The following is a 14287-nucleotide window of genomic DNA, read 5'->3' as shown; positions in this document are numbered from 1 at the left end:
TTTTGTGTCCGGTGTCCGACCAGCATCTGTAGTTCCTTTCCCTCGAAGTATGAATATTGAATTCTGCAATTTTAGGTCATTAATTTTAGGTTAGATCGCATGGGATCCAGGGAGAGATAACTGAATGGATAGCAAATTGGCTCCATGCAAGGAAGCAGAGGGTGATGGTGGAAGGTTGCTTCTCGGACTGGAGGCCTGTGACTAGTGGTGTGCCTCAAGGTTCAGTGCCCGGCCCGTTACTGTTTGTCATCTATATCAATGATTTGGATGAGAACATACATGGCAAGATTAGCAAGTTTGCTGATGATACAAAAAGTGGGTGGTTTTGCAGATAGTGAAGATGGTTGTGAACGATTGCAGCAGGATCTGGATCGATTGGCCAGGTGGGCGGAGGAATGGTTGATGGAATTTAATACAGAGAAGTGTGAGGTGTTGCATTTTAGTACGTTGAACAAGGGCAAAACCTACACAGTGAATGGTAGGCTTCTGGGACTGTTGTGGAGCAGAGGGATCTAGGAGTACAGGTGCATGGTTCCTTGAAAGTCGAGTCGCAGGTAGGTAAGGGGGTCAAAAAGGCTTTGGCACTTTGGCCTTCATCAGTCAGAGTATTGGGGTATAAAAGTTGGGAGATCATGTTGCAGTTGTATAAGACATTGGTGGGACCGCATTTAGAATATTGTGTTTTAGTTCTGGCACCATGTTATCAGAAAGATGTTGTCAAGCTTGAAAGGGTTCAGAAAAGATTTATGAGCATGTTGCCAGGACTAGAGGGTGTGAGCTTTAGGGAGAGGTTGAGTAGGCTGGGTCTCTATTCCATGGAGCGCAGGAGGATGAGGGGTGAACTTATAGAGGTGTACAAAATCACAAGAGGAATAGATCGGGTAGACGCACAGAGTCTTTTGCCCAGAGTAGGGGAATCGAGGACCAGAGGACATTGGTTCAAGGTGCAGGGGAAAAGATTTAATAGGAATCTGAGGAGTAACTTTTTCACACAAAGGGTGGTGGGTGTATGGAACAAGCTGCCAGAGGAGGTAGTTGCGGCTGGGACTACCCTAACATTTAAGAAGCAGTTAGACAGGTACATGGATAGGTCAGGGTTGGGGGAATATGGACCGTGGGACTAGGGTAGCTGGGACATTGTTGGCTGGTGTGGGCACGTTGGGCCGAAGGGCCTGTTTCCACACTGTATTACTCTATGACTCTATCACTCTGACCCTCCGCTCTCTTCCATAGGATGCGCACCTATTTCTATATTCCTGACCCCCTCTCATATCCCCGGGGTAGCCCCATCCCCTTTGTATCCCTCTCCCCCCACTTATCCCTCTCCCCCCACTTATCCCTCTCCCCCCGTATCTCTCTCCCCCCGTATCCCCTCTCCCCATATCTCTCTCCCCGTATCCCCTTCTCCCCGTATCTCTCTCCCCCCGTATCCCCTCTCCCCCCGTATCTCTCTCCCCCGTATCCCCTCTCCCCCCGTATCTCTCTCCCCGGTATCCCCCTCTCCCCCCGTATCTCTCTCCCCATATCTCTCTCCCCGTATCTCTCTCCCCCCGTATCCCCTCTCCCCCCGTATCTCTCTCCCCGGTATCCCCCTCTCCCCCCGTATCTCTCCCCCGTATCTCTCTCCCCCCCGTATCTCTCTCCCCTGTATCTCTCTCCCCCGTATCTCTCTCCCCCGTATCCCCTCTCCCCCCGTATCTCTCTCCCCTGTATCTCTCTCCCCGTATCTCTCTCCCCGTATCCCCTCTCCCCCCGTATCTCTCTCCCCCGTATCCCCTCTCCCCCGTATCCCCTCTCCCCCCATATCCCCGTATCCCCCTCTCTCCCCCGTATCCCTCTCCCCCCCCGTATCCCCTCTCTCCCCCCCGCATCCCTCTCCTCGTAGCCCCCTCTCCCCCCCATATCCCCCTCTCCCCCCCATATCCCCCTCTCCCCCATATCTCTCTCCCCCCGTATCCCTCTCCCCCCGTATCCCCTCTCTCCCCCCCGCATCCCTCTCCCCCGTATTCCCGTATCCCCCTCTCCCCCATATCTCTCTCCCCCCTGTATCTCTCTCCCCCGTATCCCCCTCTCCCCCCGTATCTCTCTCCCCCTGTATCCCTCGCCCACCCTTCAGTCAAAGCACAAACATAAGTTGTTGACATGACACTATAGCCATAGAATCGTGGAAACAGACCCTTCGGCCAAACTAGCCCATGCCGACCAATATGCCCCCTTTGCACTAGTGCCACCTGCCTCTATTTGGCCCATATCCCTCTAAACCTGTCCTATGTATGAACCTGACCACGTATATTCCTGCCTCCCCGGCCCCCATGTCGTCTCTCCCCCTCGTATCCCTCTCTTCCCAGGGAAGAGGGGTGTGGAGGGCGGGCGGGAGGGGAGAAGGAGAAAAAGAGAAGTGGAGGGAGGGGGGGGGGGGGTAGGCAAGAGAAGTGGAGGGAGGGAGAGGAAGAAGGAGAGAGGGTGGGAGGAAAGGTGAAAGGAGAAAGATTTAATAGGAACCTGAGATTAGAACATTAGCAGCGTAGGTTCACGAGATTAATCCCCGGGATGGCGGGACTGACATATGACGAAAGATTGGAAAGACCAGGCTTGTATTCACTGGAGTTTAGAAGGATGAGAGGGGATCTTATAGAGACATATAAAATTATAAAAGGACTGAACAAGTTAGATGCAGGAAAAATGTTCCCAATGTTGGGGGAGTCCAGAACCAGGGGCCACAGTCTAAGAATAAAGGGGAGGCCATTTAAAGCTGAGGTGAGATGGAACTTTTTCACCCAGAGAGTTGTGAATTTGTGGAATTCTCTGCCACAGAAGGCAGTGGAGGCCAAAGCACTGGATGGATTTAAGTATAAGAAAATAACTGCAGATGCTGGTGCAAATCGAAGGTATTTATTCACAAAATGCTGGAGTAACTCAGCAGGTCAGGCAGCATCTCGGGAGAGAAGGAATGGGTGACGTTTCGGGTCGAGACCCTTCTTCAGACTGATGTCAGGGGGGCGGGACAAAGGAAGGATATAGGTGGAGACAGGAAGATAGAGGGAGAACTGGGGAGGGGAGGGGAAGAGAGGGACAGAGGAACTATCTAAAGTTGGAAAGTTAGACAGAGCTCTAGGGGCTAGTGGAATCAAGGGATATGGGGAGAAGGCAGGCATGGGTTACTGATTGTGGACGATCAGCCATGATCACAATGAATGGCGGTGCTGACTCGAAGGGCCAAATGACCTCCTCCTGCACCTATTTTCCATGTTTCTATATAACAGTGCAGCATAGGAAAAGACCCTGGCTTTAGCGCATAATGTATTTTGTGAACATGATGCCAAGATGGTTCATCTCCTCTGCCTGCATGTGATCAGTATCTCCCATTTCCTGCAGATCTGTGTGCCTATTTAAAAGTCTCTTCATCACCGCTATCTCCACCACCACCCTTGGCAGCACGTTCCACGCACCCACCACCCTCTATGTTAAAAAAAACACTTTGCCCATATCACTTTCAAGCTATGACCTCTAGTTTTTGACATATCCATCCTGGGGACAAAAGGTTCAGACTGCCTACCCTATCCATGAAAAGGTGAACTAGAATATGGTTTTTATGGTCCAAGTTTAATTTGATCTGCAGAAACACCAGTTGCTGGTTAAGACACAAACGTACACAAAGTGCTGGAGTAACTCAGCAGGTCAGGCAGCGCTTCTGGAGAACATGGACAGTTCATAAGAGATAGGAGTAGAATTGGGCCATTTGGCCCATCAAGTCTACTTCGCCATTCAATCATGGCAGATCTATCTCTCCCTCCTAACCCCATTCTCCGTTCTATCTCTTCCTCCTAACCCCATAATCCCTGACACCCGTACTAATCAAGAAATCAAGATGGATGATGTTTCAGATCGGGACCGTTCTCAGTCTGCATAATGCAGTTGGCTTATTCAGTCTGAAGAAGGTGTCCCACCCTATCCATGTTCTCCACAGATGCTGCCTGACCCGCTGAGTTACCCCAGCACTCTGTGAAACGTCACCTATCCATGTTCCCCAGAGATGCTGCCTGACCCGCTGAGTTACCCCAGCACCTTGTCTCTGTGAATTCGATTTGTGCTTTGTGACCTGATAGGCTGTGCTTGTTTAGGTCAGATTCAGGAAACGATCTATAAAAAATATTCTCGTCAATGTTTCGACACAACATAAATGTGGTTAAAAGCAGTACATATATTTACTGACAACAAGTTAAGGTGCGCCGGTCTTAGGGTGAAAGATTTCAACTCGTGTTTATTTAACCATTTCTATTGCTGGAGATGGTATACATGTATGTGATCTTTAGACAGATCAAGTTGTGTTCTATTCTGGTGAGAGGTTAGGTTTCAACCAGCACCAGTCACAGCTTCAAACAGCGTGGAAACAGGCCCTTCGGCCCAACTTGTCCACACTGACCAACATGCCCCATCTACACGAGTCCCACCTGCCTGCGTTTGGCCCATCTATATACTAAAACTCTCGTTTGTTTGTTTGTTTGTTCCTGAACTACAGCCAAAACGGTCCACGATAGCACGGCAATTGTAGGCCCACCTTACTCACCGTTGTCCCTTTGGTGCTAATGGAAGTTTCACTGTAATCGGTGTTATATTGTTAAAGTTATTCACATTTTAAAGTTTAAATCTATCTCCTAGAGAGGGAGGGGGAGGGGGAGGACAAAGGGCGTTGAGGGGGATGGAGTGGGGGAGGGAGGCGGGAAGGGGGGTTGGATGGAGAGGGGAGGGGTGAGAGGGGAGGAGGGGGTGCTGCACCAATGCAGGAGAGGTTTGAGCCCAATGGGTCCACTTGGTCCAGTATCTCTCTAAACCTGTCCTATCCATGTACCTGCCTAATTGTTTCTTGAATGTTGTGATAGTACCTGCCCTAACTATTTCCTCCAGCAGCTCGTTCCATAAACCCGTCGCACTCTGTGTAAAAAAAAAAGCCCATCTTTCCCTTCTCAACTTAAACCTGGTTCTTGATTCACCTATTCTGGGTAAAAGACTGCATCTATCCTATCCCCATCGTGATTTTGTACACCTCTATAAGATCACCTCCTATCCTGTGAATAATGTCCCAGACTGCTCATCCCTCTCCTGACACCTCAGGCCCTCAAGTCATGAATGAATGAGCTAGATAGAGCTCTTAAGGATAGCGGAGTCAGGGGGTATGGGGAGAAGGCAGGAACGGGGTACTGATTGAGAATGATCAGCCATGATCAATTTGAATGGTGGTGCTGGCTGGAAGGGTCGAATGGCCTACTCCTGCACCTATTATCTATTTTCTATTGAATAAGTTTATTGGCCAAGTATATGCATATACAAGGAATGTGCCTTGGTGCTCCGCTCACAAATGACAACACAAACATACAGTTAACAATTTAGAATAAACCATAAACACATCAAAACAATAAGGATACAACATTACGGTCTAAACATGTGGGTGTAAATAAACCAGAGCAAAAAAGAGACTACAGACTTTGATTATGAGTAGAATTATCACTCATGGAAAAAAAGCAGTTTTTATGTCTGGCTGTGGCTGCTTTAACAGTCCGGAGTTGCCTTCGAGAGGGAAGTGCTTTTTGGGTACAGGGACGTTAGTGGAGACCTTGAAGCAGGCAGGGACAGTGCGGGTTTGCAGGGACTGGTTGAAAATGTCTGTGTAGATCGGTGTCAGTTGTTCGGCACAGAGCTTGAGGGTAGAGGGGGAAACATTGTCCAGCCCTGGAGATTTCCAGCTTTTCTGTTTCCTGAACAGCATCTCCACCTCCGCAATTTCTATTGTTGTAGATGGAGAAGTGGCCAGACTGATGTGAGGCTGTGAGGATGTGCAAATTGATGATTGTAGGCGGGTGGGGGGGAAGGGGCCAGTCTTTGCAAACTGGAGTCAGTCTGTGAGTAGGTGTGAATTGCTGTTTGGGGAGGAGTGGGTGGGGAAGGGTCCAGTCTTTGCAAACTGGAGTCAGTCTGTGAGTAGGTGTGAGGTGATGATTGGGGGAGGGGGTCCCAGGGTTATGTTTCTGTTTCTCGAACCTGCAGTAAAACTCGTTCAGGTCGTTGGTCAGCTGACGATTGTCCAAGGAGCGTGGGGTTTTCCACTTGTAGCTGGTGATTTCTTGCAAGCCCTTCCAAACTGAAGAAGCGTCATTAGCTGAGAACTTGCTCCTCAGCTTCTCAGAGTATCTTTCCTTGGCAGCTCTGATTCCTGTTCTCAGCTTGTACTTGGCCTGCCTGTAGAGGTCTGTATCCCCGCTCCTGTAGGCCTCATCTTTAGACTGGCGGAGCTGTCTGAGTTCTGCTGTGAACCAGGGCTTGTTGTTGTTGAACCAGATCCGGGTCTTCATGGGAATGCAACTGTCCTCGCAAAAGCTGACATAGGATGTCACAGTGTGTGTGTGTATTCATCGAGGCTTGTGATTGCTTCCCTGAACACATTCCAATCAGTGCAGTCAAAGCAGGACTATAGTTTGTCAATGCCGTCGCTCGTGCCCTGCCATGAGCAAGGGCATTGAAAGGCCGTGGCAGCATCCATGTAAATCTTCTCTGCGCCCTTTCCAGCTTAATAACTTCCTTCCTGTAACAGGGTGACCAAAACTGAACACAGTGGCCTCTAAATGTGGCCTCACCAATATCTTGTACAACTGTAACCGTTGTGGGATCACTGTACTTGAACACGAGGCATAGAAAGTTGTGGGTGTAATGCAGGCAAACAGGAACAGCTCAGACAGGTATTCAGTCAGCATGGACATGGTAGGCTGAAGATGGACACAGAATGCTGGAGTAACTCAGCGGGACAGGCAGCATCTCTAGAGAGAAGGAATGGGTGATGTTTCGGGTTGAGACCGACCCTTCAGGGTCTCGACCCGAAACGTCATCCATTCCTTCTCTCCAGAGATGCTGCCTGTCCCGCTGAGTTACTCCAACATATTGTGTCTACCTTTGATTTAAACCAGCATCTGCAGTTCTTTCCTACACATTTTGAAGGAACGGGTGACGTTTCAGATTGAGACCCTTCTTCAGGCTGAAGAAACCCTTCTCAGCACCCTTTTTGTATCTCTAGTAGTTCACTCGTCTTCGTTTGACGCGGTGAAGAAGTTGGGTTACGGGCCTTACTGCTGATGTGAGTCTAGGCCTCGGAGGACCCAGACTGCTTCTCAATTCTTCTATCTTAAAATAAGCTGTGGTTTATTCAGCATGCAGTCTGTGTTTCTGCATACCGTGAAGTTAGAGCATTGGGTCACTTTGCTAGCTTCCAAAGTCGCCTGTTTGCATGTTAATCCCACCTCAAGACCTGATGTCCGATTCCGATCACTGGTCCCGGCAGTAGAGTTTATGGTAAATGCGGTGTTTTAAAAACCAAAATGTGAAAGTTATTTTTGTGCTGATCAAGATGAACAAAATGGACAGCTGAAGAAATGTTCATGTCGGCCACAACACAGACAACTGCTGAGTAAAACTCCCCTCACATGGTCCCACTCACTTGCACCTCCACCAACCGAATCTATGGAGTCGGCACGGTGGCGCAGCGGTAGAGTTGCTGCCTCACAGTGGCAGAGACCCGGGTTCGATCCCAACCACGGGTGCTGTCTGTACGGAGTTTGTACGTTCTCCCCGTGACCTGCGTGGGTTTTGTCTGGATCCTCCGGTTTCCTCCCACACTCCAAAGACGTGCAGGTTTGTAGATTAATTGGCTTCATTAAAATGATAAATTGTCCCTAGTGTGTAGGGTAGAGCTAATGTATAGGTGGTCGCTGGTCGGCGCGGACCCGGTGGGCCGAAGAGCCTATTTGCGAGTTGTATCTCTAAACTATACTAAATCTAAATGACCTCATGGGCTTCTATATATCAGTGAGACCGAGCGCAGACTGGGCGATCATTTTGCTGAACACCGACGCTCAGTCCGCCTTGGCCAACGCGATCTCCCAATTGCCAAACACTTTAACTACCCCTCCCATTCCCACACTGACCTTTCTGTCCTGGACCTCCTCCATTGTCAGAGGCCCAGCACAAATTGGAGGAACTGCACCACATATTTTGTTTGGGCAGCTTACACCCCAGCGGTATGAAAGTTGATTTCTCTAACTTGAAGTAACCCTTGCATTCCCTCTCTCCCACCTCTCCCTCTCTCTCCATCCCTCCCCCTCCCACCTCTCCCCTTCTCTCCCATCTCTCCCCCTCTCTCCCACCTCTCCCCCTCTCTCCATCCCTCCCCCTCTCTCCCACCTCTTTCATCCCTCTCTCCATCCCTCCCCCTCTCTCCATCCCTCCCCCTCTCTCCATCCCTCCCCCTCTCTCCCACCTCTCCCCCTCTCTCCATCCCTCCCCCTCTCTCCCACCTCTCCCCCTCTCTCCATCCCTCCCCCTCTCTCCCCCCTCTCTCCATCCCTCCCCCTCTCTCCCATCCCTCCCCCTCTCTCCATCCCTCCCCCTCTCTCCATCCCTCCCCCTCTCTCCCACCTCTCCCCCTCTCTCCATCCCTCCCTCTCTCTCCCACCTCTCCCCCTCTCTCCCATCCCTCCCCCTCTCTCCATCCCTCCCCCTCTCTCCCATCCCTCCCCCTCTCTCCCATCCCTCCCCCCTCTCTCCATCCCTCCCCCTCTCTCCCATCCCTCCCCCCTCTCTCCATCCCTCCCCTACCCGAGGCGCCCCACTAGTTTCACCGATCGCATCCTTGTATCCATTTGTTATCATCTCTTCCCCAGCCAACAATGGCCCATGATTGGCTCCACCCTTCCTTGGTCATCTCTTGTCGGCCCTGCTTTCTTCTGGCCTTTTCCTGCCTCCCTCTACTTTCAGTCTGAAGAAGGGCCCCGATCTAAATTGTCACCCATCCTTTTTCTCCAGAGATGCTGCCTGGCTCACTGTTACTCCAGTACTTAGTGTCTTTAGTTTAGTTTAGATATACTGCATTGAAATAGGCCCTTCGGCCCACCGAGTCCGCACCGTAGTAGCACTATCCTACACACTGCGGACAAATTACAGAGGCCAATTAACCTACAGTTCTTTGGAGTGTGGGAGAAAACCGGAGCACCTGGAGAAAACCCACGCAGTCACAGGGAGAACATGCAAACTCCGTACAGACAGCACCCGTAGTTAGGATCAAACCTGGGTCTCTGGCGCTGTGAGGCGGCAACTCTACCGTTGCACCACTGAGCCTGATGGTTGTTGGAAAGAAGTTATTCTTGGATTCGTTGGTCACAGTTTCCAGCCCTTCGGCACATCGAGTCCACGCCGACCATCGATCACCCATTCACATTAGTTCTATGTTATCCCATTTTGCCATCCACTCCCTACACACTAAGAGCAATTTGCAGAGGGTCGATTAACCTACAAACCTGCACATCTTTGGGATGTGTACGAAAACTGGTGGCCTGTACATAATTGATCTGGTGTTGAAAGAATTGGACTGGGTAGCTCCTCTTAAATAGATGCCGCGCTGATGTTTCAAGTGACCTCTATTTACATCTGAAGTTTTGATGATTCTATCAAAATAGCTCCACTGAAAATCAGGAAGTCTTTTGCACAGTTTGAGGCTGTCAGCAATTCTATTGAAAATTTTCAACAAGGCTGCCATAGTGGTGCTGCTGCCTCACAGCGCCAGAGACCCAGGTTCATTCCTGACCTCGGCTGCCATCTGCACGGGGTTTGTACGTTCTCCCTGGGACCGCGTGGGTTTTCTCTGGGTGCTCCGGTTTCCTCCCACATCCCAAAGCCGTGCAGGGTTGTAGGTTAGTTGGGCCTCTGTAAATTGCCCCTAGTGTGCAGGGAGTGGATGAGAAAGTGAGATAACATAGAACTGGTTTGAATGGGTGATCGATGGTCCATGTGTGGCATGTGTTGCCAACTTACTCACTCCCAAATAAGGGTCAAAAAGTGATGTCACCGCCCTGCGCCCCACGTGGCCTCACCCAGCCAGCAGCCACGTGCTCCCGCTCCACCAATGGCGGCCGCCCGGGCAGGGAGGCGGGTTGCTATGCAATCTCCAATAAGCAGCGCCCGGGGGCTCCGGGCCTACACTGTCCAGCCTACACTGCCCGGGCTTAGAGTATCCGTGCCTACAGCGGCCCCCGGGCATACAATGTCCGGGCCTACAGCGGCCCCCAGGCCTAATGCGGGACAAGGGCGGTCCCGTACGTGACAAACCAATTTAGCCCATAATACGGGATGTCCCGGCTAATACGGGACAGTTGGCAACCCTAGTGGCAGGGCCTGTCTCCATACTCTATAACTCTATGCCAACCTAATTCCAAGTTCCACGACCCATGGTAAGAAGACGTGTTTCCTGACTTTCAGTTCGAGGCAGTGTTGCAACTTGTCGCCTGTCCATTGCCTCTGCAGATGCTGCCGAACCCGCTGAGTTCCTTGAATTTTCCGCTGTAAATTGTATGTAGGGAGAGGAATAACATAGATGATCGGCATGGACCCGATGAGCCAAAGGGCCTTTTTCCCTGCTGTATCTTTCAATCAATCAATCAATGTTTTTTTAGTTTTTTAGATACAGCTTGGAAATAGGCTGAGTCCGTGTGGACCAACAATTACCAATACACGAGTTCTATCCTATGTACTAGGGACAATTTACAGAAGCCAATTAACCTACAAACCTGCACGTCTTTGGAGTGTAGGAGGAAACCGGAGCACCCGGAGGAAACCCACGCAGGTCACGGGGAGAACGTACAAAATCCGTACAGACAGCACCCGTGGTCAGGATCAAACCCCGGTCTCTTGCGCTGTGAGGCAGCAACTCTACCGCTGCGCCATCCCTGCTCTAGCAAGGTCTATTTGGGGTTTGAATTTCTGAATATACAGCCACAAGTAAACTGGGTTTGTGCTGCTTAGAATGATCAGAGTGTTTGTTAGTTTGTGTTCGGGCTGATTGTTTTGGAAGGAACTGCAGATGGCAGTTTACACCAAAGATAGACTCAAACTGTTGGAATAATTCAGCGGGTCAGACAACATCTCTGGCGAGGAGGAATAGGTGATGCTTCGAGAAGAAGGGTCTCGACCTGAAACGTCACCCATTCCTTCTCTCCAGAGATGCTGCCTGTCCCGCTGAGTTACTCCAGCATTTTGTGTCTATCGTGGGCTGAATGTAATTTGGTTTCTCTCACGTGTGGTTGGAATCTTTGTGGTGAGGTGGTTATGAGTGGGATAGATTGCCAGGCTGCGGAGGATGTGTTTGGAGCCTTGGCCATTGGGCTCCTCCAGCGCGAGTCCGATGATCAGCTAAGTAGAAGTGGTTTAGATGAGTAGAGATGAGAAAGTTCTTTTTCACACAGAGTGGTGAATCTGTGGAATTCTCTGCCACAGAAGGTAGTTGAGGCCAGTTCATTGGCTATATTTAAGAGGGAGTTAGATGTGGCCCTTGTGGCTAAAGGGATCAGGGGGTATGGAGAGAAGGCAGGTACAGGTTACTGAGTTGGATGATCAGCCATGATCATATTGAATGGCGGTGCAGGCTCGAAGGGCCGAATGGCCTACTCCTGCACCTATTTTCTATGTTTCTATGTTTAGTCGGGACACAGTGGGAGCTCAGGGTCAACTGTTCCCAAGCAGATGATATGTCATGGAGTCATAGAGTGATACAGCGTGGAAACAGGCCCTTCGGCCCAACTCGCCCACACCGGCCAACAATGTCCCAGCTACACAAGTCCCACTTACCTGCACTTGGTCCATATCCCTCCAAACCTGTCCTATCCATGTACCTGTCCAGCTGTTTCTTAAACAATGGGATAGTCCCTGCCTCAACTACCTCCTCTGGCAGCTTGTTCCATACACCCACCACCCTCTGTGTGAAAAAGTTACCCCTCGGATTCCTATTAAATCTTTTCCCCTTCACCTTGAACCTATGTCCTCTGGTCCTCGATTCCCTTACTCTGGGCAAGAGACTCTGTGCATCTACCCGATTTATTCCTCTCATGATTTTGTACACCTCTAGAAGATCTCCCCTCATCCTCCTGCACTCCATGGAATAGAGACCCAGCCTGCTCAACCTCTCCCTGTAGCTCACACCCTCTAGTCCTGGCAATGATTGGGGAATCTTGGATGATAAGGGGTGCTGAGAGGTGAATGCTGCAGCGTGTGCAGGAGAGGGTGTTAAAAAGAAATTAGACCTGCAAAGAGGTCCGTGAAATATCAATAGTACATAATACCCAAGGTATTCTCTAAGTATGTTGTGAGGAAGAGAATAATTAAGAAATGAGTTATCTCTGAATAAAAGGACGTACCTTTAGAAAGAGGATGAGGAGGAATTTCTTTACCAGAGGGTGGTGAATCTGTGGATGTCATTGCCACAAACGGCTGAGGAGGTCAGGTTATTGGGTATTTTACAGACGGAGATTGACAGGTTCTTGATTGGTACGGGTGTCAGGGGTTACGGGCAGGAGAATGGGGTTATACGTCCCCATTTCCTAACTTGACACCATTCAGATAATAATCTGCCCTCCTATTCTTACCACCAAAGTGGATAATTTCACACTTATCCACATTAAACTGAATCTGCCATGCATCCTCCCACTCACACAACCTGTCCAAGTCACCCTGCAACCTCATAGCATCTTCCTCACAGTTCACACTACCACCCAGCTTTGTATCATCTGTAAATTTGCTAATGGTACTTTTGTCCCTTCATCCAAGTCATTAATGTATATTGTAAATAGCTGCGGTCCCAGCACCGAACCTTGCGGTACCCCACTAGTCACTGCCTGCCATTCTGAAAGGGACCCATTTATCCCCACTCTTTGCTTTTTGTCTGTCAACCAATTTTCTATCCATGTCAGTACCCTACCCCCAATACCATGTGCTCTAATTTTGCCCACTAATCTCCTATGTGGGACCATGTCGAAGGCGTTCTGAAAGTCAAGGTACACCACATCCACTGGCTCTCCCCTGTCAATTTTCCTAGTTACATCCTCAAAAAATTCCAATAGATTAGTCAAGCATGATTTCCCCTTCGTAAATCCATGCTGACTCGGAACGATCCCGTTACTGCTATCCAAATGCTCCGCAATTTCGTCTTTTATAATTGACTCCAGCATCTTCCCCACCACTGATGTCAGACTAACTGGTCTATAATTTCCCGTTTTCTCTTTCCCTCCTTGCATAAAAAGTGGGACAACATTAGCATGGAGATGGTGTGGAGATATATCAAATCAGGCTGGAATTAAATATCTATTATTTTAGTTTAGTTTAAAGATACAGCACGGAAACAGGCCCTTTGGCCCACCGACCAGTAAACCCCATGCACTAACACTATCCAACACACTAGGGCCAATTTTACATTCATACCAAGGCAATTAACCTACAAACCTGTACATCTTTAGAGTGGGAGGAAACCGGAGCACCTGGAGAACACCCACGTGGTCACAGGGAGAATGTACGAACTCCGTACAGACAGCACCTGTGTTCAGGGTCGAACCCGGGTGTCTGGCGCTGTGAGGCAGCAACTCTACCGCTGCGCCATTGTGTCGCCCTTTAATTAATAGCAATTAATTTCTCTTTCAGGTCAGGTGCCTGATGTGGTGATCTTTAACACGGACGATGCGAAGGAGTGGGTCGATTACCTGGGCAACTTGCTGACCTCGATGCACGGCCTTGACGTTCTGCCCTACTGCATTTGCGAGGCCACCTCATTCAGCAGCCGGGACTGGAAGCGCTTTCGGAGTTGTAAGTGCCTCCTGGTGGTGCTGTCGCCACAGTTCCTGGGCTGGCTTGTCCAGTCCGGGCTGAGTTGCGGACTACACACGGCGCTGAGGCCCGCGCACAAGGTGGTGGTGCTGTTCTGCGGCACGGACGAGAGCCCCGAGCTGCGGGCCTTGTTCGGGGACTGGCCGATGTGGAAACGAGCGTCGTGCGACCAGGACCCGGAGGTGTTTGCTGCCGCTGTGAACGAGGCCATCGCTGAGAGTAAGTCTGAAGCTTCAACTTAAACATAAGGGGGACGTGGTGGCGCAGCGGGTAGAGCTGCTGCCTCACAGCGCCAGAGACCCTGGTTCCATCCCGACCACAGGTGCTGACTGTACGGAGTTTGTACGTTCTCCCCGTGACCTGCGTGGGATTTCTCCGGGTGCTCCGGTTTCCTCCCGCACTCCGAAGACGTGCATGCGTGTAGGATGATTAGCTTGGTATGAATAATATCCTGGCGTAGGGTGGTGTTAATGTGCGGGGATCGCTGGGCGGTGCGGACTCGTTGGGCTGAAGGGCCTGTTTCCACGCTGTATCTCTAAAATAAACTAAATGTGAACTTGAACAAGATCGATCTCGTGGAGAACACTCCACCCCAGCAAAG

General features: G+C 50.3%; 1 protein-coding gene across 1 annotated transcript in view; it reads left to right on the top strand.

Annotated features, from left to right (window-relative positions):
- The window catches only part of pik3ap1 (phosphoinositide-3-kinase adaptor protein 1), a 148977-nt gene that overhangs the window by 24064 nt on the left and 110626 nt on the right, over positions 1–14287 (top strand). Inside the window, exon 2 of the mRNA XM_078428477.1 lies at positions 13504–13905. Coding sequence (XP_078284603.1) covers positions 13584–13905 — 322 coding nt within the window. The 5' untranslated portion in view covers positions 13504–13583. The remainder of the gene's footprint in view (positions 1–13503; positions 13906–14287) is intronic.

This window comes from Rhinoraja longicauda, chromosome 35 (assembly GCF_053455715.1).
Source record: "Rhinoraja longicauda isolate Sanriku21f chromosome 35, sRhiLon1.1, whole genome shotgun sequence".
Taxonomy (NCBI): domain Eukaryota; kingdom Metazoa; phylum Chordata; class Chondrichthyes; order Rajiformes; family Arhynchobatidae; genus Rhinoraja; species Rhinoraja longicauda.
The sequence above is the reverse complement of the archived record's forward strand: the minus strand, read 5'-3'. Positions and strand labels throughout refer to the sequence as shown.